Source organism: Pistacia vera, unplaced genomic scaffold (genome assembly GCF_008641045.1).
Source record: "Pistacia vera cultivar Batoury unplaced genomic scaffold, PisVer_v2 Contig99, whole genome shotgun sequence".
Taxonomy (NCBI): domain Eukaryota; kingdom Viridiplantae; phylum Streptophyta; class Magnoliopsida; order Sapindales; family Anacardiaceae; genus Pistacia; species Pistacia vera.
In genome coordinates this window covers 215,451-241,552 of record NW_022196878.1, presented here as the reverse complement: position 1 = coordinate 241,552, position 26,102 = coordinate 215,451, and the positions used below count along the sequence as shown (strand labels likewise).

The 26,102-nt window shown below is 31.0% G+C and overlaps 2 protein-coding genes across 2 annotated transcripts; one reads left to right on the top strand and one right to left on the bottom strand.

The window, feature by feature from the left end:
* Positions 1–2,145: 2,145 nt before the first annotated feature.
* On the bottom strand, positions 2,146–4,941 carry LOC116121486 (disease resistance protein RPM1-like). Its single transcript, XM_031407440.1, has one exon. It carries the CDS (start codon positions 4,939–4,941, stop codon positions 2,146–2,148), a length of 2,796 nt encoding a protein of 931 aa, XP_031263300.1.
* A 10,850-nt stretch (positions 4,942–15,791) lies between these two features.
* Positions 15,792–16,943, top strand: LOC116121513. Its single transcript, XM_031407467.1, has one exon. The coding sequence runs from the start codon at positions 15,814–15,816 to the stop codon at positions 16,810–16,812; it is 999 nt and encodes a 332-aa protein (XP_031263327.1). The 5' UTR covers positions 15,792–15,813; the 3' UTR covers positions 16,813–16,943.
* The last annotated feature ends 9,159 nt before the right edge of the window (positions 16,944–26,102 follow it).

Here is a 26,102-nt window from a genome sequence, read left to right as displayed (position 1 = left end):
CACCTCCCTTTCTTTTAATCGCGTATTTAATTTCTTAAGATTTTTATTTTTAAAAGGTTACTATTTTATGTTAATAAACTTTCCAATATTTCATATGTAAATTATAATTATTTTATTTAAAAAAAAAAAACTAAAACACCTAATTCATCATTTAAAAATATTGTTTCTCTCTCTTTATTAAATAAAAATTTCTAAATATTTAATTTTCTTTCTTTCAAATCTTAATCCTTGGTTTTATATAAGTTAGGTTCTATATTGAATTTCAATAATGCTATAAATACAAATAAAATTTCCATAATACTAATTTACGAATTTTAGACCTTAAGTACTTCAAATCTTAATTTGTGTTGGATTAATATATTTAATACCTTATTGATTATAGAAAAATAAATCGTCATACCTCAAGTTAGATAACAAGGGTATTGATAAATTAAATGTCAAAACAATTATGATCTATATTTTAAGTTTTTTAGTGTAATATTATTTATTAACTTTTCTTTAATTTTTAAAAATTCATTTATCATGGTATTGTATGTATAAGTATGTGTTGAAAAAAAAAAAAAAATTAGAGTTGGAGTTTCATTTAGTTGTATACACATATATATAAAAATAAATAAGATATATTTGACACCCTTAATTTATATTAACATATAATATATTTAAAATATTAATATGAAACATTAAAAAATATATATATATTATTTTATCATTAACATATCCTTTTTATATTTTTTTATTATAAAATTTTATCTATTAATCGTTTATCATAGCTTAAAATTGAATTTAAATGATGAGGAGATAATCTTAAAATATATCTAAACTTAAATATTTGTATCTAAAAAAATTAAAAAGTTTTGGATATAATTATTTTGCCATGTCTAGTTAGGTATATCTTAGATTAAGGTACAAAAATTTTAGTTCTTATAGTTTTGATTCAACAACATCAAGGACTTATTTATTTTTTATTAAAGAAAACATTCTTCTATTTCACCTCTATCAGTATAAAAAAAGATATATTTGAAACTTTTTTTTTTATTAGTAATTAAAACTTTTTAAAATATAAAAGGTTATAAATGACTTGAGGTTGAGTTTAAAATTTTTATTTTATTTATAAAAAAAAAGTAAAAGTTTTTATTTTAAAATAAAGGACTTTTAGATTTCATAAGTTGCTTTTGCTGGAGTTAACTGCAAAAATACCCCAAAGAAAACTTACATTATTGATTTTTTATTAAAATTTTTTGAAATAAAATAATAAAAAGTACTAAAAACAAAAAGATACAAAAACCATTGAATTGCCCCAATTTCTTTTATTTAAAAAATGTAAGTTTTAATATGTTTTAAAAATAAAAAAAAAATAAAAAATGTGTATTTTCACTCTAATTACAAAGTAGTAGAAACAAAGTGCAAATAAAAACACATCAACTTAATAGGCAATACTCTAGATAACAATCAACATTGCACCATTTTTACACCTTGATCATCTAATAGTAAATAACCCTCAATAATCGTGGTTGATAAATCTGGAAGATGACTCATCACAGTGTTCTCACAATAGTAGAGACTTCACCTATTCATGTTAACATACAAAAATAATATAAAAATTAGTCGAATTATAAGTAATTATAAAAGCATTATATGATATTTAAGAAATAAAACTATAAAAGCATTTGATCATTATCATTACCCTTTTTTATTTGAATAAAAGAAGTGACATTTTAAATAAACTTAATGAGCAGCACACAAAATATGTGAAGAGAAGTTTTGAAAAAATTAATTAGGAGAGACGTTTGTTGCAATAAATAAGATAATAGATATAAATTAATTTTATTTCTATCTCATTCATATTTTAACCATTCAGTTTGCTTTAATTCAAGGGGTAGCGGATCCCTTCCCCATATATATATATACAACCCCATTTCTTTGACACAAGTTTTCCACCTTTAGATGAAAATACAATTAACGGTAAAAATATGCTGATTTATCAAGCTGAAAAATATGTCTTATATTGCCAGCTTTATGTAATAAATATTTCCAACAAATTAATATAACTCCAGATCTACCGCCCTAATCATTTCTCATTATCAATAAAGAGCTTCAATGAAATTAACTTAAAAAGACGCTTTTCAAGAAATCATACCTGTTTTTTCATGGATGAGACTGTTTTTCAACAAGCTGCTCAAAATCTTCACATGACAGAGATGACAAATATCTAGTGTTGTAACAAAAACCAAAACCAAATGCATGTTTATAAGTTGCCAATACTTCTGGAATTTGTTTAGTGAGTTTCTCCCAGTTCTCACCTTTCATCATCCAATAGATCTCTTTTGGCATCATCAGAAATATAAGTCTCTTAAGATATATTAGATGCTCAATTCCTGTTGGAAGCTCCGTCAAAAGTGGGCTTGGTCCAATCCGAAATTCTTTTAAATTAGGCATTGAACCTTTATCTATCACCATCCATTTTAATTCTCCAAAGTTGACGAGATGCAGCTCTTCAAGCTTGGGAAACCAACCTTCTTCGAAATGCAATTTCTCATCACAATACGTCACCCTGATCACAAGCTTCAATAAATTAGGTAAGGCTTGAAGGACACTTATGGGATCAATATCAGTTGTTCCCCTAAAAACCAATTGTATTTTAATTAGTTTTTGAAGCTCAGAAATCCAAAACGGCAGCTTCTTAATATTCCCTTGTAAAAACAAACTTTGAAGAGATTGTGGAGGAGAGGCCATTGATGATACATCAACAATCTCTGCTTTAACTTTAGATGTTACACGCAAACGTTCAAGATTTTCCATATTCTTGACAACATGGAACAGATCCTTCCAATCTCTATTTTCAAGTACAATGTCCAACCTCCTCAACTGCCTTAGTTGCTTAAGCTCTCCAACAAATTCAGAATTTGCTTCGACAGAATATAGCTTGTGTAAATTCGTTAAAGCCCCAAGACCCTCGTGTATTTTGGGACAGAAGTCCTCCTTATGCCATATAATTAGACAACGCAATTTTTTTAGATTCTTGATTTCAACTGGCAGCTCAGTCACAAAAGAGTAATTCAAATCTAGAGTTTCTAAGTTAATAAGCATGCCTATAGACTTGGGAAGTTCTTTTATGTTTGTTCTTTTCAAACTTAAGTAGTGCAAATGAAAGAGCTTTCCCACTCCATCAGGAAGGTATTCCACAGGACCATCTTCAAAATCAAGTATTTTCAGAAGCTTGAAATTGGCAAAAAATGTACTCATGAAAGACTGAGGAAGTTTGTCTACATCGAAAAGACAAATAGAACGAATCTTTGAATCCTTGATTCTTTCTAGAGCATCATCAGTACCTCTATTTACTGAAATACGACGAGTTTTATGACTCATGTCTTCTCCACTTAGGTCTCCATAGAAACTCAGTTCTTTAGTCTTTTTTAGAAGGATTTCATGCATCAGATCATGGACTTTACATGTTCTAACTCGTCCTGAAACCTTTCTCTCCGAAACTTGAACCAAACTTCTGTCAATGAGCTCTGTCAAGTAATCTTCTGCAACTTGTTCAAGCGAGTAGCTTTTGCTATACTGGACAAAGCCCTCAGCTATCCATAGGCGTATTAGTCTCCCAAAAACAATTTTAAAGCCTTGTGGAAACAAGGCAAAGTACGAGAGGCATGACTTCAAATGGTGAGGGAGATCATAATAACCTTCAGATAAAACTCTGTTGCAACTTCTCAGATGGGGATCGCTCCCTAACTTTGAGCCCAAACCACAAAGTAACTTTTGCCATTCAGAGACAGCCTTGTTTTTGTTTGACAAAATACCACCTACGGCCACGATTGCTAATGGTAAACCTCCACACTTTGCAAGGATTTCATGAGACAATTTCTTCAGCTCCGTTGGACAAGACATATTAAACCCAAACGCTTTTCTAGAAAAGAGTTCCCATGCCTTATCTGAAGGCAAATGTTCAAGCTTATGGACATTCACAGAAGGAACTGAATCAGCAACATTCATGTATCGTGTTGTCAGCATTACCCTACTGCCTTTGTTATTATCAAGCAAAGCATACTTAACATCTTCCCAGAAATCATCTTTCCACACGTCATCAAACACAACCATGTAACACTTGTCTTTCAAGAGCTTTCTCAGTGCAGTCGTCAGATTCATCTCATTCATCTCTTCCGTGTCCTCCATCTCCCCTGAAGCGTACCCTGTTTGACAGTTAACTTGCCGTTTAATTGTCTGTAACAGATCTTTCTTCATGTATTCTTTCCCAACTGTGATCCAAACCTGACAGTCAAAATGCTTCTTCACAACATCATTATCATAAATCTTCCCGGCAAGAGTGGTCTTTCCTAATCCTCCTTCACCCACCATGGCAATCACTGAGAGACTTGATCTTTGACTCACCAATAAATCAATCAATTTATGTTTAGAAGATTCAATGCCCACAATCTCTGAGTCTTCAATGAAAAAGGAGCCAACTCGTGAGTCATGTGGTATAACACCTCCTATACCACTACTTGATCCTTCATCTCTGAAGTTGAAGTCTTGTCTTCTTCGTTTGATATCATCAAGCGACGATTTGATATCTTGGATAGCAGTTGCAACTTCGTGGCGCAATTTCAATTTCTTTACGAAACGACTTATTTTACGAAGAACACCAAGAAAGCCACTGCCGCGAGTAAGTTGTGCCTTCTTCAAAATGTACTCATCTAGGACATCTTCAATATGAAAGGCTTCTTCCCTCAATTGTTTTACCCATGTTTTGACACCTTCGTTACTTCTTCCTTCTTCTTCAGCTGCAGCCTTTGCATCGGCATCCCTGAGGCAAGACCTTATGCTTTCCAATTCACTTTTGATGCTTTGAACTTCTTCTCTTGCATTTCCCAGCAACTTGATTTCTTGGACAAGAAGGGAACTCAAGGTGTCTATAGCAAACTCCACCGCAGCCTCTGCCATAGCTTAACCTCTCTCTCTTAGTGGATTGATGTCAATCTACAAGAATTGATGCCAAGAAAATGAATAATAACATTAAATGTTTTTATTGTGTAGCCGATATTAATAAATTAATGAACTGTTAGATAAAATTAAATGGTTAAGGGTACAAAACATCTTGTCAAAACCTTAGAGCTGACACGACAACAAGAGAAAATTGAATTAATTTTATTAAAGAGATAATAAATTAATTTATTTTCTTGCAGTTATAATTCTTTGTGAATTTTAAACCTTGATGTTATTGAGTGAAGACCTATCAAGATAACTAAAAGTAAAACATAAACAAGAGTACGTCCAATTTTCTTTCTTTCTTTCTTTCTTTCTTTTTTTTTTTTTTTTTTTTTTTTTTTTTTAATAAGAAACTGAATATTTATGAGATTCCTTTATACATAAATAGAATCATATGTTAAATATGTGATAATATAAATAAAGTGCGTGAAGATGTTAAAATACCATTAATATAAATCACTTTATATAATGCATTTTTATGTTAACTAAAAAACTTTAAAATTCAGTTTCTAATTTACCACTAATTTTTATAAATTCAATAATGTGTTATTTTTATTTATTTAATTCTTAAATGACAAAGAGTGAAGTCAATAAAAACATAAAATAAAATAAAAATTTTATTTCTGATCCAACTCTAAATAAGAAATATACAGAAAATGGTCCAAAAACAAGAAGCTAACTTTAGATGAAGCGCTAACTTTGAGTTTGGGTGAAACACTTAAACGTTTTCTCTTGCTTTCTCTTCTGCTAAATGAATTTTCATGTATTATGTAAAAAGAAATTTTCGTGGAACTTGCGACAGACCCAGATGGAAACTGTAGCCACTGAGTACTATGAAAATATCGAGTAGATTACTATGAAAATTAGATCTGGAAAAATATTTAGTTAACAGAGGAGAAGAAAAGGAAAGTCAAGAAAAATATTTAGTCAATATTCAAAAGTGAAAACGATAGATTAAAATAATTGTATAAAACTTCTATATGAAAAGCAAAATTACAGAGAATATTTGAGAGAAAAATCTCAGCTTTTTCATTGAGAAGTAAAATTGATTTACAAACGTTTATATATTTTTGGGCAATCCTTGTGACTGTAGTTTTACTAAATCTCAGCCACTCAATCAAACGGCAAACAAACACAATTAGAACTTGCGACTAACCCTGCACTTTTTGTCGGCCATTATCTGACAAAATTTCTTTGGCTTATTCGACTGAGTCATGGTTTTAAAATTAAAACAACTCCGTCTACTGATTTTGTAACCCATATTAGGCTTACAATTTATAATCAATTTATAATAGTTGTAATTAACTATTATACAATTATTTATTATTTAGCTATAAAATTAAAAAAAAAAACAATTGCAATAATCAAACTAATTATCATCCTTATATTTTTATTGTAAGTATTGTTATTGTTGATTAAATATGGCTCAAACACTAAATATTGGAAAAATATATTTTTGCTTATATCCCACATTGTTTAGCAAATTAAGGAGTCAAGTCTTGGTGGGCAATATAAAGGAGTGAGATTTTCCTAAAGTCTACATAAAGGGGTATTAAGCTTCGGTTTTAGTGTCTTAACAAATTTGTAAACATTTACTCATTTTAATATTTTGAGTGAATGTTTTAAATTTGTAATTGAGAGTTTCCAAACAATTGTAGTTCTCATAAATAATGAATTAGTTATCAGAACCCAAGGACGTAGGCACATTTTTTGAACTTTGTAAAAATTGTATTGTATGTTCTCTCTAGTTTAAATTTTGCTCAGTTTTATTTTTTTGCATATCTTTTACTGGTGCTTGTAGAAGTGGTAGGGGTGTTCCGTTCCGGGTAATCTGTATTTTTTGAAGGAATTGGAACCTGAATCGAAACTGACGGTTTCTTGAAATTTGAAACCAGAATCAGAACCGATGGTTTTGGTTCTTAGGTACTTAGAACCAGAACTGTGTTACAGGTTCCAGTTCTAAGTACCCTATAAAATTCATGACCCCCCAAAAGTTTTTAAAATGGCAAAAAAAACCCTTAAAAACTTACAAATACTCCCCCACCTGGCACTTGTTAACAAAAATAAAATTACAAATTATAAATTACAAATTACAAACTCCATTACTTTTTAAAGGTAGAGTCTCGAAAGTCAAACCAACTTACTTTAAATGTTATGAAATATAAATATAAATATATTCACATTACTTTTTCTACGAAAGTTTTTATTAACCCCCCTACTCTTTAATTTTATTTTATATTAGTCTTGGTTCCTGGTTTCGGTTCTGAACTATAGGAACCGAAACCGGAATTGCACAGTAACAGTTCCAAAAATTTGGAACCGAAACCTACTTGTTGATGACCAGTTCCGAGTAGGAACCGGAACCAAACCCAGGGTACCTGCTGGTTTCGGTTCCAACCGGTTCTTTTGAACACCCTTAAGAAGTGGTATAATTTTATACTAATTTCGTTATAGAAGTGATATAATTTTATACTATTATTTTTAAGCACAACAAGTGGTAGTTTAATCTAGGGCTATTGGAGTTCCACATTTTTTTTTAAGATGGCAGAATCTTTGTCGTCCTTGAGGACAGTTGTGAGTAGTGGAAAATTTGAAGTAGAGAAATTTGATATTTGATGGGTTAAATTCTTATAGTACGTGGTTGTGTGAAGTTAAATATGTCATGTCCCAACAAGAATTAGAGGGTGTCATTGAGGAAGAGAAACCATTTGATTTAGGGATGTAATATGGGTAAAGATCAACCGCCAGACATGCGGGACAATTCGTTCATGTCTCACTAAGGAGCAAAAATATCCTTATATGAAGGAGACGTCTGCATGGAAACTCTGGCAGAGTTTGGAGGAAAAACATTTGGAAAAGAGCTGAAAATGTACTCTATTTGAAGAAGAAGCTTTTTCGATTTGATTATCGGCTAGGAATGTCCATGAATGACCACATCAAGGCTTTACTGATTTTTCAAATTTAGATGAATTCGTAAAAGACACTGATAAGTTGTTATGATGTTATTTGTTGGAGTCTCACACTGACTAGACACGCTCAAGCCTACTAGTTTATAAGAGAGGGTAATTCTCCCATTCAATAAAGTCTTTATTGGATGAGGAGTCAGACCCACCTCAAATTCTATCTGGTATCAGAGCCCAGGTTCAATTGAGCTAAGTGTTTGACCAGCGGGTGAGGAGTTAGAGCCAACAACTACCTCCAATAATAGGCATGACCCAACATGCGGGCTTGACTGTGAGGGAGAGTGTTGGAGTCCCACACCGACTAGGCACGATCAAGCCTACTGGTTTATAAGAGAAGGTAATCCTCCCATTCAACAAGGCCTTATTGGGCGAGGAGTCAAGCCCACCTCAAATTCTATCATTATTTTCTATCCTTTTAACCACCACTTTCATTCACGGGAAAGATAAAGTGTCTTATGAATCTGTTTGTAATTCCCTTTTAAATTATGAAAAACGAACACTTGATAAAAGGGGAAATATGGATTCATTAGATCAAGCTTTAATAGTTAGAGATCAATCTCATAGTAAGAAATTTGAAGATAGAAATAGAAGTAAATCTAAGTTAAAAGGAAGACTTACTAAAGATGAATATGCCTTTTGTCGTGAGAAAGGACATTGGAAGATGGATTGCCCTAAATTGCAAAAGAAAGATAAGGGCAAAGATCTTTCAAATGTTTGTGTGGCTAAAATTGATGAAAATGAGTCAGATTTTGCTTTAATTGGTTTGTCTTTGGTGTCTCATTCTGATGAGTGGATTATGGACTCGAGTTGCAGCTATCATATGGGTTATAATAGAGAATGGTTTTCTAGCTTTGGGGAACTAGTTGGGGAACAAGTTTTTATGGGCAATGATAGTGCGTGTAAAACAATGGGGATAGGTGCAATCCATTTGAAAAATCGTGATGGATCGATCAGAGTTCTAACAGATGTCTGATATGTTCTGGGTTTAAAGAAGAGCCTCATCTCATTAGGAGTCTTTGTATCTAAAGGACTAAGTATTAATATGCGAGATGGTGTTCTTAAAGTTGTATTAGACACACTTGTGGTGATGAAAGGTATTCGAAGAAATAATAATTGGTACTACTTTCAAGGAAGTACAATTATTGGATTAGCAACTACAGTCTCTTAGGAGGATGTAGATTCGGAAGCAACCAGATTATGGCATATGCATTTAAGACACGCCGAAGAGAAAACATTACAAGGTTTGGTGAAATAAGGTTTATTGAAGGACATAAAATCCAATAAATTGGAATTTTTTTAGCATTGTGTCATAGGGAAACAAACAAGAGTAAAGTTTGAATCTACAATTCATGAAACAAAAGAGATTCTAGATTATGTGCATATAGATGTATCGGGACCTACCAGAGTTGCTATGCACTACTATGTTACTTTTTTTGATGATTTTTCTCTACGAGTTTGGGTGTACTTTATGAAAAATAAGAGTGAAGTTTCGGAAAACTTCTTGATATGGAAAAAGATGATTAAGACTAAAACTGGCAGAAAAATTAAATATCTCTAATTAGATAATGGTAGTGAATATATGAGTGACCTATTCTTGAAAGTCTGTCAAGATGAAGGAATTGTTAGACATTCATAGGCAGAAATACACCACAATCGAATGGGTGACAGAATGCATGAATCGAACTATGCTGGAGAAAGTTCAATGTATGTTGTCCAATTCTAGGTTGGGCAAAAAGTTTTTGGTTGAGGCAATTACATATGCATGTCATCTCATTAATCGTCTACCATCAATTGTAATTGAAGACATGATGCCAATTAAGGTATGGTCTATAAAACCTGCTGCTAATTATGATTTCTTACATATTTTTGGTGCCACCGCATATTATCATGTACAAATCTAAGTTGGATCCAAGGGCCAAGAAAGCGTTATACTTAGGTCATACTACTAGTATTGAGGGATATCGTCTTTGGTGTCTATACACAAGGAAGATTGTTTTTAGCAAGGATGTGACTTTTGATGAATCTAACATGGTAAAGAAACAAGTTGAAAAGAAAAATTCTAGAGAAAATAATAAGACCAATAGAGTTCCACAACAGGTGGAGTTTGAAACTATATTTGAACCAAATAGGGTCCACGAGACAGAGAGTGATTCTGAAGTGACTGATGTGGGTAATAAAGATGAATGGAGATTTTATCCCAAGAATCTCAACAACTATAGAAATTGATTGCATATAATAGATCAAGACGAGAAATTTGCAAGCCTGCTTGTTTTGCTAATATGGTGGTCTATGCACTTCCAATCATATGTGATGATATTTTTACTACTTATAAAGAAACAGTTAGGAGTTCAGATTGTGAATCAGGGAAACAAGCCATGAATGATGAAATGCAATCCCTATATAAGAACGAGACTTGGGAACTAGTAAAGTTATCTAAGCATAAGAAGGCGATTGGGTGAAAATGGGTATATGCAAAAAAGGAGGGATTTCCTAACAAAGAAGATGTTTGACATAAGGATAAGTTGGTAGCAAAGGGATACAACCAAATGGAAGGATTTGATTACAATGAAGTGTTTTCCCTAGTAGTGAAACATTCTTCCATTCAAATTTTGTTGGCCTTGGTGGCATGGTTTGACTTTGAACTAGTTCAGCTTGATGTGAAAATCACGTTTCTACATGGCGAGTTCTAGAAACCCAGGCTCGAGCTCGACTCGTTTACTAGTGCTTGGCGTTGAGCGCAGGCTTATGTTGGAACATGGCAGCTTCACTTGGGCTTTTTCTCAAACAATTTGTGTGCAAGCTGGAAGTTGGTTGGTATAAGGGCAGTTGGAATTTTCCAGTGGCCAGAAAACACAAACACAAATACACCAACAACAAAACTACAACAAATATTAATTCCAACAAGAACCTTCATTCAAGCCCAAAATCATCAACAAAACATCATTCAACTCAAGAAAACCCAGGGGAAAGAGGCTTGATAAAACCACCACAATCACAAGTCGACTTTGGCATGGCCGTGGTGAGAAAGAGATGGGTTAGAAAATGGCATGGAAGAGATAGAGAGCAAAAAAGAAATTAGGGTGTCTTGTTATGTCTGGCGAATGGGATTTGGGACTTAGGGACTAGAGCATATGCTAAAATTGAGATATATTTACGCAAGCCCTTTTAAGCTCAAGAACTTACAAGTCGAGTACCAGCAGGCTCTATACTCAGCTAGTGAAATATAAGAAATGTTCGAACTCAAGCATAAGCTGCTCAAAAGAAGCTAAGCTTGGCTACACCCCTAGGTAAGATCATGGCCAAGTTGTGGTCTGGCCACGACTACCACAACTATGACCTAACTATGAAGGCTAGATTATAGTCTAGCCAAGCTAGTCAAGGTCTAGCCATAACGGTGAGGCTTCCAATTGTTGGGTTTTTATTTACTTTTTGTTTTGTTTTATGTTAGTTATGTAAATTTTTTTTTTTATTATTATTATGGGTTCTATGATTTTGATGGATGAATGAGTTATCTTTGCATGTTATGGAAAGAAGTTGAAATATATTGGAAGTGGTTGATGACTTTTATTATAGTGTGTAATGTATTGTGGATATGAGTTGAAAATATTATAGAAATGTTGGATGGATTTTGTTTTAGAGTATATTATTGATTAATTTGGGATTTTGATTAAGTTGAAATATGGGTTGAAATATGGGTTAACTTTTATTAATTTTAGGTTAAAGTGGAATTCTTATAGAATTCATATTATTTCTAATTAAGATTATTAATTTTGGAGTAATTATTCTTTTTATGAATGATAAAGGGTAAATTTTGGTATTTTACTAGTCAACTAGTCAAATAATATTTGTGAGGGACCAACACTAGCGTTCATGCATGTAGCCACATACACAATTGATATGTATAATTTTTAAAATTACATTTTTTATACTTATTACTTCAATATATATATTTTATTGTAAATTTATCAATTTAGGTGTTTTGAACCCACTCACTAAAAAATCCTGGTTACGTCCCTGCTAACATTGGTTGAATGTTGTTAGTTTTGAAAACTAAGGGTTTACTAGTCTTTACACAAAAATAAGGGGTCTAAATGAGTTAAACCTATTCTAAAATGGACTAAATAGAGAACAACCCTGAGGTTTCAGAAACAAACCACATCCAACTTAAAACCTTTTTAAACTTCAGAGACGGTAGTTGTAATTAACCATTATCAAAATAAAAAGAAATAAAAAAAAATTGTAAAAAGTTTTGGTACTAAATCAATTGTAATACAAATAATTATTATTTAGTTATAAAATTAAAAATAAAAATTCCATAATCAAACTAATTATCATCCTTAAATTTTATTGTAAGTATTGTTATAACTCCATTTATCACATACCTGGATGTGTCAAATAACGAAAGACTTGTGAGACTGATCAATATTATTTCGCCAATTCTTCTCGTTTCTTCTTATACTGTGTAGATGACCTTAATTCAAAGAAAAGAAATAAATTACCTCTATATCCCAACTCAAGAGATGAACCAATATAACAGGAAATTAACAAATGAGTTCCACTTACCAATGTTCTTGAAAAGATGAGACTTGGAGAAACACGAAAAGAAGTTGTATATATACTCAAGCTGAAGAAAGGAAAAAGAATTTTTAATTGTTTTTTGGTTTGTTCTTCTTGGTAATTTGAAGTAAAGTATATATGCTTAGTTACTTTCATAAAACTATCATGATTTCTTTTATAAATGCCTTGCCTGATGCTCACTCTTGCATTTGCTTGCACCTAACGCTTAAGAATTGGATCCTGAAAATTGTATAGAGAAAGCAGAAGCCAACCAATGCCCAAAAGCAAAATCTGCTAAGTTTTGGAAAATTCTAAAGGCTAAGTGCTGCACATGAATGTGCTCTTGTTGATTAGAGTAATTTATGTGTTATAGGCTGTTTATATTGGGTTTATGGGCTTGGGCTGGTTAATGTAGGTTTGACCTAGGATGGTTCGGCCTGGCCCGGCCCAGGGTTTTGCTAGCCCTACTAAACTCCTATCGATCAAAACAATTTATAGGAGTTTTGCTATAGTAACAACGTTGTATCAATACTGCAACACTTAATTTATAACCTCATAATGTGAAATTTATAAATCCAAAATGTAAAACTTATAAAATGCACTTATACAATGCCATANCCAACTCAAGAGATGAACCAATATAACAGGAAATTAACAAATGAGTTCCACTTACCAATGTTCTTGAAAAGATGAGACTTGGAGAAACACGAAAAGAAGTTGTATATATACTCAAGCTGAAGAAAGGAAAAAGAATTTTTAATTGTTTTTTGGTTTGTTCTTCTTGGTAATTTGAAGTAAAGTATATATGCTTAGTTACTTTCATAAAACTATCATGATTTCTTTTATAGATGCCTTGCCTGATGCTCACTCTTGCATTTGCTTGCACCTAACGCTTAAGAATTGGATCCTGAAAATTGTATAGAGAAAGCAGAAGCCAACCAATGCCCAAAAGCAAAATCTGCTAAGTTTTGGAAAATTCTAAAGGCTAAGTGCTGCACATGAATGTGCTCTTGTTGATTAGAGTAATTTATGTGTTATAGGCTGTTTATATTGGGTTTATGGGCTTGGGCTGGTTAATGTAGGTTTGACCTAGGATGGTTCGGCCTGGCCCGGCCCAGGGTTTTGCTAGCCCTACTAAACTCCTATCGATCAAAACAATTTATAGGAGTTTTGCTATAGTAACAACGTTGTATCAATACTGCAACACTTAATTTATAACCTCATAATGTGAAATTTATAAATCCAAAATGTAAAACTTATAAAATGCACTTATACAATGCCATATAATAATAACAATAATCCTGGCCCAATGCACAATCTTTGTTTTTTCTATTTCATTTTTAATCATTATCAAAACTACCTAATATTTTTTTTTTTTTTTTTTTTTCAAAATACACACCTTAACTCTCTAATAGAAGATTTAACTTGCAAGTCCGCAAACTTTTATCTTTTAAGTTAGAACAAAAACAAACAAAATTGAAACTTAAATCTTATCATTTACAGATAATTTTATATATGATAAGTGATAGCACATTACTTGAAACTAAAATTTCCAAATACTTCTTAAAATGTGTAGCATTTATCCATTATTACTAGTAAAATGATGTACAAAGTGTGATCGGAAAGGCATCAATCATACAAGGCTGAAAAAAAAATAAAAAATTAAAAGCAGAAAAAGAAGAAACACTCAATCACCCAATAGGCAAAATGACAAGGCTAATGTAAGAAAACAACTTTTTAAAGGTGTGGGTTTGCTTTTGAAATTTTGCTCTATGATTCAAAAGCTATGCATATATATGTTGCTATTCATGTGACTTATAGAACGCTTAATATTGATTTCCTAAATTATAATTTATTGTATCTTATAGGATTTTTATAATAGTGAAAGGCGTAACTTAAACACAAATGTTTTTAGAAACTCTTTTTGAAAGATTATTAATTGATATTGGGTTTTTTACCGTACTGGATCACGTTATCCATCTTGTGAATCATTAAATCGTCTTTAATTATGTTATCTTTAATTCAAGTAAAGACAATCGCTATTTAAATAACATAAAGTTTTGGTATGATAAGAGATAATATCAAATTAGTGACATAGTGAATAATATTATTATAATATAGTTTTAATTGCACATATTATATTCATGAGATACTAGATTGCCTTAAAGTCACCTCTTTAACTTAGCCTAACTCTAATTACAGTATTATTGTAATACTTTATTATACTTAATTAAAATGATATTTTCTATATGAAATAGACATGAAAATCCCTATAAAAATGGATCTGCACAACCATCAAGATCAGATTTCAACTGTGGAAAATCGCAATTCTGAGGCTCTCCATTGTGTGGCTTAAATGAGGATTTGAGGACCCATTGACTTAGAAGTTTTAAGTTGATTGTAAGTTAATTTCCTACACAATTTCTTTGAAGCTGTCATCATCTCTTTGCTTTGGGAAGCTTCGTCATCCACTAAATTATTTTACATTTGGTCAACCGTTGTTTGCTTGACTTTGACTACAATTACTCGATTACCCCTACAATTATATTTGCAATGCTTATAAACAATTTTTTATATTTTCTATTTAAATTATTAATTTATTTACTTTTTCGTGATACTATATATATATTTTTTAACATGGATGAAACTAAAATTTCATGCTTCAAAAATATATTTTTATATTTCGCTACTTAGAACTATAATACAAAATTAAAATTTATGAGTGTTAATAAATTTAAAATTAATAAAATTTTCTAAATATGCAAAAATACCGAAAACATAACATAAAAAATTAAAATAATAAATGAGTAATGCTATGTTTACTCACGATCTTACTAACAATCTTACTATCCTTTGTTAAAATTATATATGGTACCCGTACTATGTTTTATATTTACACAGGATAATAAGATAGTTAGTAAGATCGTGAATAAGCATAGTATTATTGATAATAAATTGTATAATAACATCGAAAATTTTATGAAAAAAAAAAAATCATGGTTCGTTTAGATCTAATCCTGGTTTCTCCTCACCTCACATATTTCAATTAGGCATGTTTTCTTTAAATTTATTGTTTTCGGATTTTCATCAACAAATATAAATATAAATATAAAAAATAGAATGTATTAAATATTAATTTCATGCATCAAAAATCTCTCTAAAATCCTTTAGTAATTTCTACAAAGACCAAGGGCAATCTTAAAACTCAGTCAACTTCTTCGTTCTTCCCTGTAATATTTATAACTTCACCTCTTCTTCTTCAACCTCCATCATTCAATCCTCTATTGTTTCAGAAAATCACAACTCCATGGATAGAGAGCAAGAAGACCTCCAATTTCTCAGCTTCTTCGGCATCTTCAAGGAGTCCTTCAGGATCATCTTCTCATGGACAAAAATATTCTCCCAAATCACCCTCACCCTCATTCTCCCCCTCTCTTTCATCTACCTCGCCCACATAGAAATCTCCCAGCTCCTCTTCTTCAAAATTCTCCATGACAAAGACGCCTTAGATCACACCCAAGTCGGCTCCACTAAATACTCCAACCTCTCCGATATCATCTCCTCCGAATGGACCGCCTTCTGGCTCTTCAAATTCGCTTACTTCACCTTCTTCCTCATCCTTACTCTCCTCTGCACCTCCGCAGTCGTCTACACCATAGCCTGCATTTACACCGCCAAAAATATCAGCTTCAAGAAGGTCATGAGCGTCGTCCCAAAGGTTTGGAAGCGCCTCATGGTCACTTTTCTCTGGAGTTTCGCCATCATTTTTCTATATCATGTTGTTGCAGTGATTGTCCTTGTGTTTTGGGCAATTTTTCTAGCACAAAACACAGTTGGAGCTCTGATGGGAGTTGCCTTATTAGCTTTTTACTTATGCGGGTTTGTTTATATCGGCATCGTTTGGCATTTGGCAAGCGTCGTCTCAGTTTTGGAAGATGTTTACGGGATCAAGGCGTTGAAGAAGAGCAAGAATTTGATCAAGGGGAAAATGGGGATTTCGATTGGGATGTTTGTGGTCTTGAGTATTTTCTTTGGAGGGGTTGAAGTGTTGTTTGAGAATGTTGTGGTACTTGGATTGTCGCCAAATGTTGGGATAACAATTTTGGTGGGAATTGTCTGCTTCTTGTTGGTGGTGATGGTGATTCTCTTGGGGCTTGTTGTTGAAACAATTATTTACTTCGTTTGCAAGTCTTATCACCATGAGAATATTGATAAGTCTTCCTTGGCTGATCATCTTGAGGTTTATCTTGGAGAGTATGTTCCTCTCAAGGCTAAAGATGTTCAATTGGAACAATTTCAGGTTTAGAATTTACACTTTTATCGATGGTGAAAATTCTCAGATGAGAATGTTTTATTTTTCTGAATTTTATGAAATCAGAACGTTCGAGTCTGAGAATAAATTTATTATATATGTTTATTGAGGTTGTAAAATGTTTATACAACAATTTTATATAAATTAAGTTTACCTTTTACTCTCTAATGTATTGATTAGAGATAGAGTGACATACCACCCTAATATTTAAATAAATGTTGATTATACTTTATAGGTAAGGTGACTTAATTTAAAATATTTAGTGGGTCTATTCAAGGTGAGAATAATAAATTTATTTAAATGAGAGATTCTAATACAAAATATTAGTTTTAGGATATATTATGTGAATATATATTGTAATATTTGCGGCAAGACGTTTATACTTAATAAGCAAGAAATGTAGATCAAACAAGCAAGAGAGACTCATAGGTGAGGAAATTTCTTAGTTGAAATTAAGTTTAGAAAATAACAAGATGGCTACGTCTATCCAACATAAAAGTCGAAAACGTGTATTGGTTATGCGGTCAATTTCAAACCTAACTGCAATTCCATTCATGGTCATATTTTATGTTGTAATTTTGACCATAATTTTGGGTTATTGAAATTTTGTTATACATCGATATATCTAGTCTTATACAAAATTAATTAAAGAAGAAATTTGAATAATGGGTGATGAGGTTTCTGGAAAATAATAATAAAGCCTAGAAGAATTTAAAAGTGACACGCGGTTAAAGATGTTAAGGGAATTAGTTGTAAACTATTATATCTTTATTTGTATTATTATAAATAATAAGGAAATTAATAATTATTCTTAATTGTATTTTTATTTTTAATTAATAGTTTTCGAAAATTATAAAACTTAAAATCTAATAAAAACGGAGGAATTTAACCTATAACTTGACCTTGGTGATTGAATAAAAACAGCGTAATTTTGATATTTCCAAAACAACGCGGTTTTCATGTTTGTAAAGGGGAAAAAAAGGTTGAATGATAAGAAAATTCTAAAACGAAGAAGGATTTATGTATGAAACTATATCTAGTCTTTAACAAACATTTAACGCGGCTTGTGGGGCTATACTTATGAAATCAACATGCACGATGACGCAAGCCCACATCATATATATTAGTGGAAGTAATATAAAGCCTTTTTTCTTCTTAGATTGCCATCAATAGAAGCGGAGTCAAAGGGTTAGTTGGCCCTTCTGGCTGCTGCCCGAGTCAAGTTTTGGAAATTTGTTTTTTTAAATATTGTAAGTTTAGTTAGTTTTTTAGAATAACATTCTATCCTGAATAACACTTTTGGAAAGTAGGATAAGATTCTGAGAATTATTTTGGTATATTTTTTAAAAATATTTTCTGTAAATATTTAGATTATTTTTAACTCCATAAGTTTGTTAAATTAACTAAACACCCCCCACAATAAAAGTTTATAAATTGATAAAAACACTCCCACCCACCCAAACTATTGCATGCAGTCGGCCACCACCACCAGATGGTAGCCTGAAGCCTCTAGGATGACGCACAAAAAGTTGGATCTAACCAATAGTGCGCTAACTTGGCCTTTAATTTTCCGTCTAGATCCACGTTGATGACTTGATCAGGCCAAATCTAGTTGTCGTTGACAACCAAGATATGGTTGTCGTCGTCTTAGGTCGCCAATTTGGTTGTTTCCAGCCAGATCCATGGTGGATCTAGCCAAAAACGGATTGATTAGCACACAATTGGCCAGATCCAGTCAGTCGTGCATCGTTACAATGACGGCGGCTAGCGTTGGCTACTACTAGCAGGTGATAGTGGCCTGGATGGATGAGGGTGTTTTTGTTAATTTTAAAACTTTTATTGAGAAAGGTAATTGTTAATATTTTGAGTTGAATAGAATATGATTGGATTTTAAAGAATATTAAAACAAATACATTTTTGGGTTTTTAGGATAGGATAGTGGGAAAAAAATGTGCCAAACATAGGAGTAAATCTTTGTGTATATATGTATTCATAATTTGTTAAATGAAATGATTTTTTTTCTTTTTAATTTCTTAATTTTAAATCTCAATACTTATTTTTTGTTGTATAATAATTAAACTAAGATAAAAGAATAAATTAACAAATAAAAGAGAGAAGGGACAAAGCAAGAGATTGAGAACTATGGGATTTAATTAATATTGCTCAGAGCCTCTCAAATTTTGGATTCCCTTAGAATGAAAGAGACGAGGGGTATTTATAGAAAACACCCTCCCCCATTTGACCGCCCCACAGCCTCAAAGTTCTAGGTGGTGGAGGTCCACAATATTTTACAACACTCCCCCTTGGACCTCCACTATTTATAGATAAATGTATTTAACTTTACTCAAGAAAAACCCAATGGTAAAAAACTCAAGTAAAGAAATACCCAGCATTTGTATAACCAACTAATTTAGGGTCAATAACAGATTTTCTTGGATAAAATAATCTCAAGTCTTTTGCTCTATTGCGGTAACGCAAGACATGTTTATACCCATTCCAATGTCAGCGAGTTGGTACAGAGCTAAATTTTACCAACAAATTCACTGCAAATGCTATGTCTGATCTCGTACATTGTACCAAATATATCAAGGCACTTATTGCATTTACTTATGGTACTTCAGGACTAAGTATCTTTTCGTTATCTTCTTTAAGACGAAATGGATCATTTTTAGGATCAAGAGACCGAACTATCATTGGGGTACTCAAGGGGTGAGTTTTATCCATATTAAATCGCTTTAGGATCTTTTCAGTCTAATTTGATTGATAGAGAAAAACTCCATTTGAACATTGATCGATCTGCAAGCTGAGACAATACTTTGTTTTCCCCAGATCCTTCATTTCAAATTCTCTTTTCAAGTACTTAGCAACTTTTGTGAGCTCTTCAGGAGTCCTTATTAAGTTCATGTCATTGACATATACTGCCACAATTGCAAATCTTGATTCTGACCTTTTTATAAAGACACATGGGCATACAAGATCATTGATGTATCCTTCATTCATCAGATATTTACTAAGATGATTATACTACGTTCGTCTTGATTGTTTCAACCCATATAATGATCTTTGCAATTTTATTGAATACATGTTCCTTTTATTTGCTTCTGACACTTTGAATCCTTCAAGGATTTTCATATAGATATCAGTATCCAATTACCATACAAATACGTAGTGACAACGTCCATGAGACGCATATCAAGTTCTTTTGAGACTGAAAAACTAATCAAATATCGAAATGTGATTGCATCCATCACTGGTGAATATGTCTCATAGAAATCAATTTTAGGTCTCTATAGAAAAATTTGGGTTACTAATCTGGCCTTATACCTAGTAATCTTATTTTTCTCATTCCGTTTCCTTTCAAATATCCACTTGTATCCTACGGGTTTCACATTTTCAAGCGTTTGGACTACATGACCAAATACAGCACGTTTTTCTATAGAGGTTAATTCTGCTTGAATTGCCTGTTCCAATTATGTCTCTTTCGACATTCATCAATAGAACGTGGCTTGAACTTATCATTCATAATTTCAATAGCTACTACGTATGAGAATAAGTTATTGACAATAGTTGTTTCACAATTCCTCATTTCTTTATTGTGAGCATAGTTTATAGAAATTTCTTCGTTTCTATGTTCTTGTATTCCTTTAAGGATTTGTTCCTCTTTAGGGGCTTGTGTCCTTTTAGGGACTATTAACTCTTCTGGAGTTAGTTTAGAAGATGTGGAATTATCTATTCTAGTATTGTCAACATTGGCACCTATTTGGTTATGTGCTTTTCGTTTCCTAGGAATAGTATCCTTGGCTCCAACCGGCCTACCATGCTTTCGGCATGTAACATATGAATTGATCACTGCCCGTATGGATTGTTTATTGGTAACATCAATCTTTGTTGGTGTATTGACAATAGAAATGTATGATTGTTGCATTTGTAACTGCATCAGCCATTTGGTTGGCAATATTTTGCAAATGTGTTATTCTTTACACTTCGATTTCAAATTGAGATGTGTGAGGATCTAAATGAGACATAGAATTCACTTTCTAAGAAAGTTCAGGCCTTACTTCAGGAGGCTTTACCTTTTATCCTAAATGAGGAAATATTATCTCATCAAAATGGCAATCCGCAAAACATGCGATAAACATATCACCTATCAAGGGCTCAAGATATTTGATGATAGATAGTGAGTCATATCCAACATATATTCTCAAACGATGTTGGGGTCCCATTTTGGTGTGTGTAGAGGGGGTGCAATTGGAACTTGCACAGCACAACCAAAAGTTCTTAAATACGATATATTAGACTGATGTCTAAATACAAGCTGTATTGGAGAGTATTGATAATATGTAGTGGGTCTTAGGCGAATTAACGTTGCAGCATGTAAAACAACATGAGCATAGGCAGAAGTCGGTAATTATGTACGTAGTAGCAAGGTTCTTACAATTAATTGAATATGCTTTATAAATGACTCTATCATACCATTTTGGGTTTGTACATGTGGTATCGGGTGTTCAACATTAATTCCCATTGCTATACAATAGTCATCAAATGTCTTTGAGATAAACTCACCAGCATTGACCAAACGGATTGCTTTAATTAGGTAATCTAGAAAGTGTGCCCGTAATCTGATAATTTGTGCCAACAATCTAGCAAAGGCAACATTACGAGTAAATTATAGTAGGCAAACATGAGACCATTGTGCCGATGCGTCAATCAATACCATGAAATAGCGGAAAGGTTCACTTAATGAATGAATTGGTCCACATATGTCACCTTGAATTCTTTGTAAAAATTATGGGGATTCTAGACCAACTTTAGTGATGGATGACTTAAGTGCCTATTTGCCTTGTGAGCAAGCAATACAAGCATTCCCATTAGGTGACAAAATCTTCAGGTTCTTTAATGGGTGCCCATGTGAGTTTTCTATGATCCTACGCATCATAGTAGATCCTGGATGACCAAGACGGTCGTGCCAAATCTTAAAAAGTTCAGGATTAGAGAACTTCTAGTTCATAATTGCATAGACTTCAACATTCTTAAAGAATGTGTAATATATCCCTAATGGGAAAGCAGGGAGTTTCTCCAGTACATGCTTCCAGCATGAAGTATTAGTAGTGATGCATAGTAACTTTCCATCATTTTCACTTAAAGTTTCAATGTGTTATCCATTGAGTTGTATATCATTGAAACTAAGCAATTTTTTTCTAGATTTGCTAGAATATAAAGCATCATGGATACTTAATTTAGTTCCGCTTGGTAAAATGAGTGTTGCTCTTCCGGAGCCCTCAATTATGTTTGCAGATCCTGATATGGTATTTATTTTAGTCTTAGTAAAGGTCAAACCTGAGAAATATTTTCTATCTTGAAGGATGGTGTGCATTGTTGCATTGTCCAGTATACTAATGTCTCCACCATTACTAGATATCAATGTTTCAGTTTTGAAGTCTATCTTTAAAAAAAAAATAAAAAAAAATAAAAAAAAAATTACATTAGTAAGGATGTTTGCAGAACTTCATCTTTATGATATGGAACTTCAGGTCCATTTTTTTTGTCTCTGTTTTACAAACTTCATGTTTGTAATCAATATTTAGAACTTCAAGTTCTAAAACAATATTTATCTATGGAATTTCAAGTTCAGTTATCATATATAAGATGGAAGCACAATTACTAACGTTGGTTATCGAAAATATAATAAAAGCATATCCATCCATAAATGTTGTATTCAATGAGAATAAACAGATTTGACCATGAAGATAGTATTCAACAATAATAAATAGATCCAGTCATAGAGGTGTAATTTAACAATAATAAATAGATCCGACCATAAAGGCGGAATGTAACAATAATAAATAAATCTGAACATAGAGACAAAATTTTAATAATAATAAATAAATTTAATCATAAAAGTAGAAATAGAGATTAAAGAATACATAAGATTAAAGAACACATATAGAATCGAAGTACGTACTTTCAATAGAGGTGTAACATTATACTTGTTAAGTTCTTCGTAAAATATTTAACTTAGATAAAAGAATAAATTAACAAATAAAAGAGAGAAGGGACAAAGAAAGAGAATTGAGTACCATGAGACTTAATTAATATTTGCTCAAAACCTCTCAAATTTTGGATTCCTTATAATGAAAGGAAGGGAGGTATTTATAGAAAACACCGCTTCCCCTGCTGACCGCCCCACCGCCTCAAAGTTCAAGGCGTGAGGTCCACAATATTTTACAACATTTTTCCTATTATTATCTCTAGGGGTGAACGGATCTGGGTATCCTCCATTTTTCGAGAAAACCGAAACTGGAACCGCACAGTGCAGGTTCTTCAATTCAAGGAACCGGAACCTAAAATGCAGGTTCCGGTTCCTTTCCGGGGTACCCTATAAAAAATCAATTACCCCCTTATTAGTTTAAAAAATGACAAAAATACCTTAAAAGTTTACAAATACACCCCTAACAAATATAATATTTGGGTTTAGGGTTTAATTATAATGTAATATTATAATTAATTAAATTGTTAATCATTTAATTAAGTATTGTAATATTGTTTATAATAGAATGTTATAATTAATTAAGTAATCATACCATAAATTTATAATGTAATGTTATAATTAATAAAATTCTAATCATTTAATTAAGTATTGCATAAATTAGTAAATTACTAATGTTTATAATATAATGTCATAATCAATTAAGGAATCATTTAATTATGTAATGTTATATTAATTATATGATCATACTATAATAGTATAATGTAATGTTATAATGAATTAAGTAATCATACTATAAATCTATAATTTAATATTAGAATTAATTAAATTTCAAATCATTTAATTAATATACTAATATTTATCATGGAATGTTATAATTGATTAAGTAATCATATTATAAATATATAAGGTAATGTTATAATTAATTAAATTTTTAATCGTTTAATTAAATAATGTAATAATATAGTAAATTAGTAAATTACTAATGTTTATAATGTAATGTTATAAATTCATAACTAATTATGTAATCATTTAACTATATAATGTTATAATTAAGTAAGTGATCATAATATAATGTAATATAATAATGTTATAATTTAATTGAGTAATTATTTAACTATAATGTAATGCTTAATTAATGTTTATAATGAAATGTTTATATGGTAATGTTATAATTAATTAAATTTCTAATCATTTAATTAAGTATTATGCTAATATTTATGTAGTAAATTAGTAATTACTAATATTTATAATATAATGTCATAATCAATTAAGTAATCATTTAATTATGTAATGTTATAATTAATTATATAATCATACTATAGTGTAATGTTATAGTGAATTAACTATTAAGTAATCATACTATAAATTTTTAATGTAATATTATAATTAATTAAATTTTTAATCATTTAATTAAGTTTGTATTAATGTTTATCATGGAATGTTATAATTGATTAAGTAATCATATTATAAATATATAAGGTAATGTTATAATTAATTAAATTTTTAATCGTTTAATTAAATAATATACTAAATGTTATAACTTATAAGTCAATTAATTAAGTAGTAATCAATTAATGTAATGCTATAATTAATTATACTATAAATCAATTAAGTAATGTTATAAAATTATAATTAATTAAGTAATCATTTAACTATAATGTAATGTTATAATTGATTAAGTATGATATTTAACTAGTTATTAAATTTATTAATGTTTATCAATTTATCATATATAATTAATTAATTACTAATTTATTATAGATATACTTAGAATTTGATAATTGAAGTAAATAACGAAATATATTATTATTAAATTAAATATACTATTTTATTCAAAAATAATTCTTTTAATAACATTAAAAATGTAAAACACTTTTAATTGGATCATAATTCCAATTATTTATTTAATTAATAAAAACTTTAATATTAATGTATTATAATATATTAAAGCTTTTAATATGGTGTAATTTATATGTAATAAGTATAATTATATTCGTATATTTATTTAATTAGGTTATTCTAAAAATTTAACTTTTTTCTATTTTAATTTTTTTTTATATGTAAAATAATAGAAACCCTCCATTATTCACATTTCACAAATATTTCATTGTAGTCCAGGTTCCAAAACAAGTTCCAAAACAGGTTCCAAATAGGTTCTAAAACAGGTTCCAAAAATCGGTTCCAAACCGGGTATCCCCTACAGGTTCCAAACAGGGTACCCTTTTTACAAGTTCTGATTTCGGTTCCTCCACACACAAGAATCGGAACCGGAACCGGAACCGCACAGTATCGGTTTCAAAAAATTGGAACCGGAACCTACCCGCACAGTATCGGTTTCGAGTAGGTTCCGATTTCGGTTCCGGTTCTACCCCCGGTTCCGGTTCTACCCGTTACCCGTGCTCACCCCTTTATTTTATTTATCTCTTCCTTTATTTTCTAAATTCTAAATAAAAAAAATAATTGTGTTTCTCTTCTAAACATAATTATAATAATTTTTCTTTCTCTTACTTGTCAAAATAAAATATGCATTTTTAATGACAAAATTAATTTTTTGAAATAAGTGACTTTTTATTAAATACAATTTTTTTTTCACATCAAGATCAATGCATTTTTATATATGCTTAAGAATTTTGTTCGCCCTCCCGGAAATTAATGTCTGATTTCGCCCAAACCCCAAATCATCGTAGCTACTATAACGGGAACACAATCCCCAATCATGAATAACAATCAAAGTTTTGCAAGAAAGAAAAAAGGAGAAAAAAACTGAAAATCTGGCATGGTATGGAGGCATGAAAATGTATGGTTATTGTAGATTTCTTAACATTATTAAAAACTTTTAGCAATGTTTCGTTTGTTAATAATTTTTTTATATCTTCTTGGAATCAGAGTTTGTTTATAACTGTAACAAAAAAAAAATAAAAAATAAAAAATAAAACAGTGTTTAGTTCCTCTTACTACCTGCGCATATTTATCAGTTAATATTATTCTATCAGTTACTTTATATATGAACCTAAACTTAGATTTTGTCACCTAACCAAAATAAAAAAAATAAACACATCTTTATATTTAAAATATAATTCTTTTATGTCTTTTCTAGTAATTTTAATAAAAGATAAAATTATAATTAAAAAAAATATTAATTGGGGTCTAAATAGATAAAATAATTCCAAGGGGTTGTCCTGGTGATCAAGAAAGTTTACTCCCTTCATTGACTTCATGAGTTCAAACTACCTTGGGCCTACTTGTTACATTTGTGGCTTACATGAAACATTGAGCTTGTAAAATGTTTAATAGA

What these genes read in the sequence shown, in the direction of transcription:
- LOC116121486 (XM_031407440.1), bottom strand. Translation starts at nt 4,941, where the DNA reads ATGGCAGAGGCTGCGGTGGAGTTTGCTATAGACACCTTGAGTTCCCTT.
- LOC116121513 (XM_031407467.1), top strand. Translation starts at nt 15,814, where the DNA reads ATGGATAGAGAGCAAGAAGACCTCCAATTTCTCAGCTTCTTCGGCATC.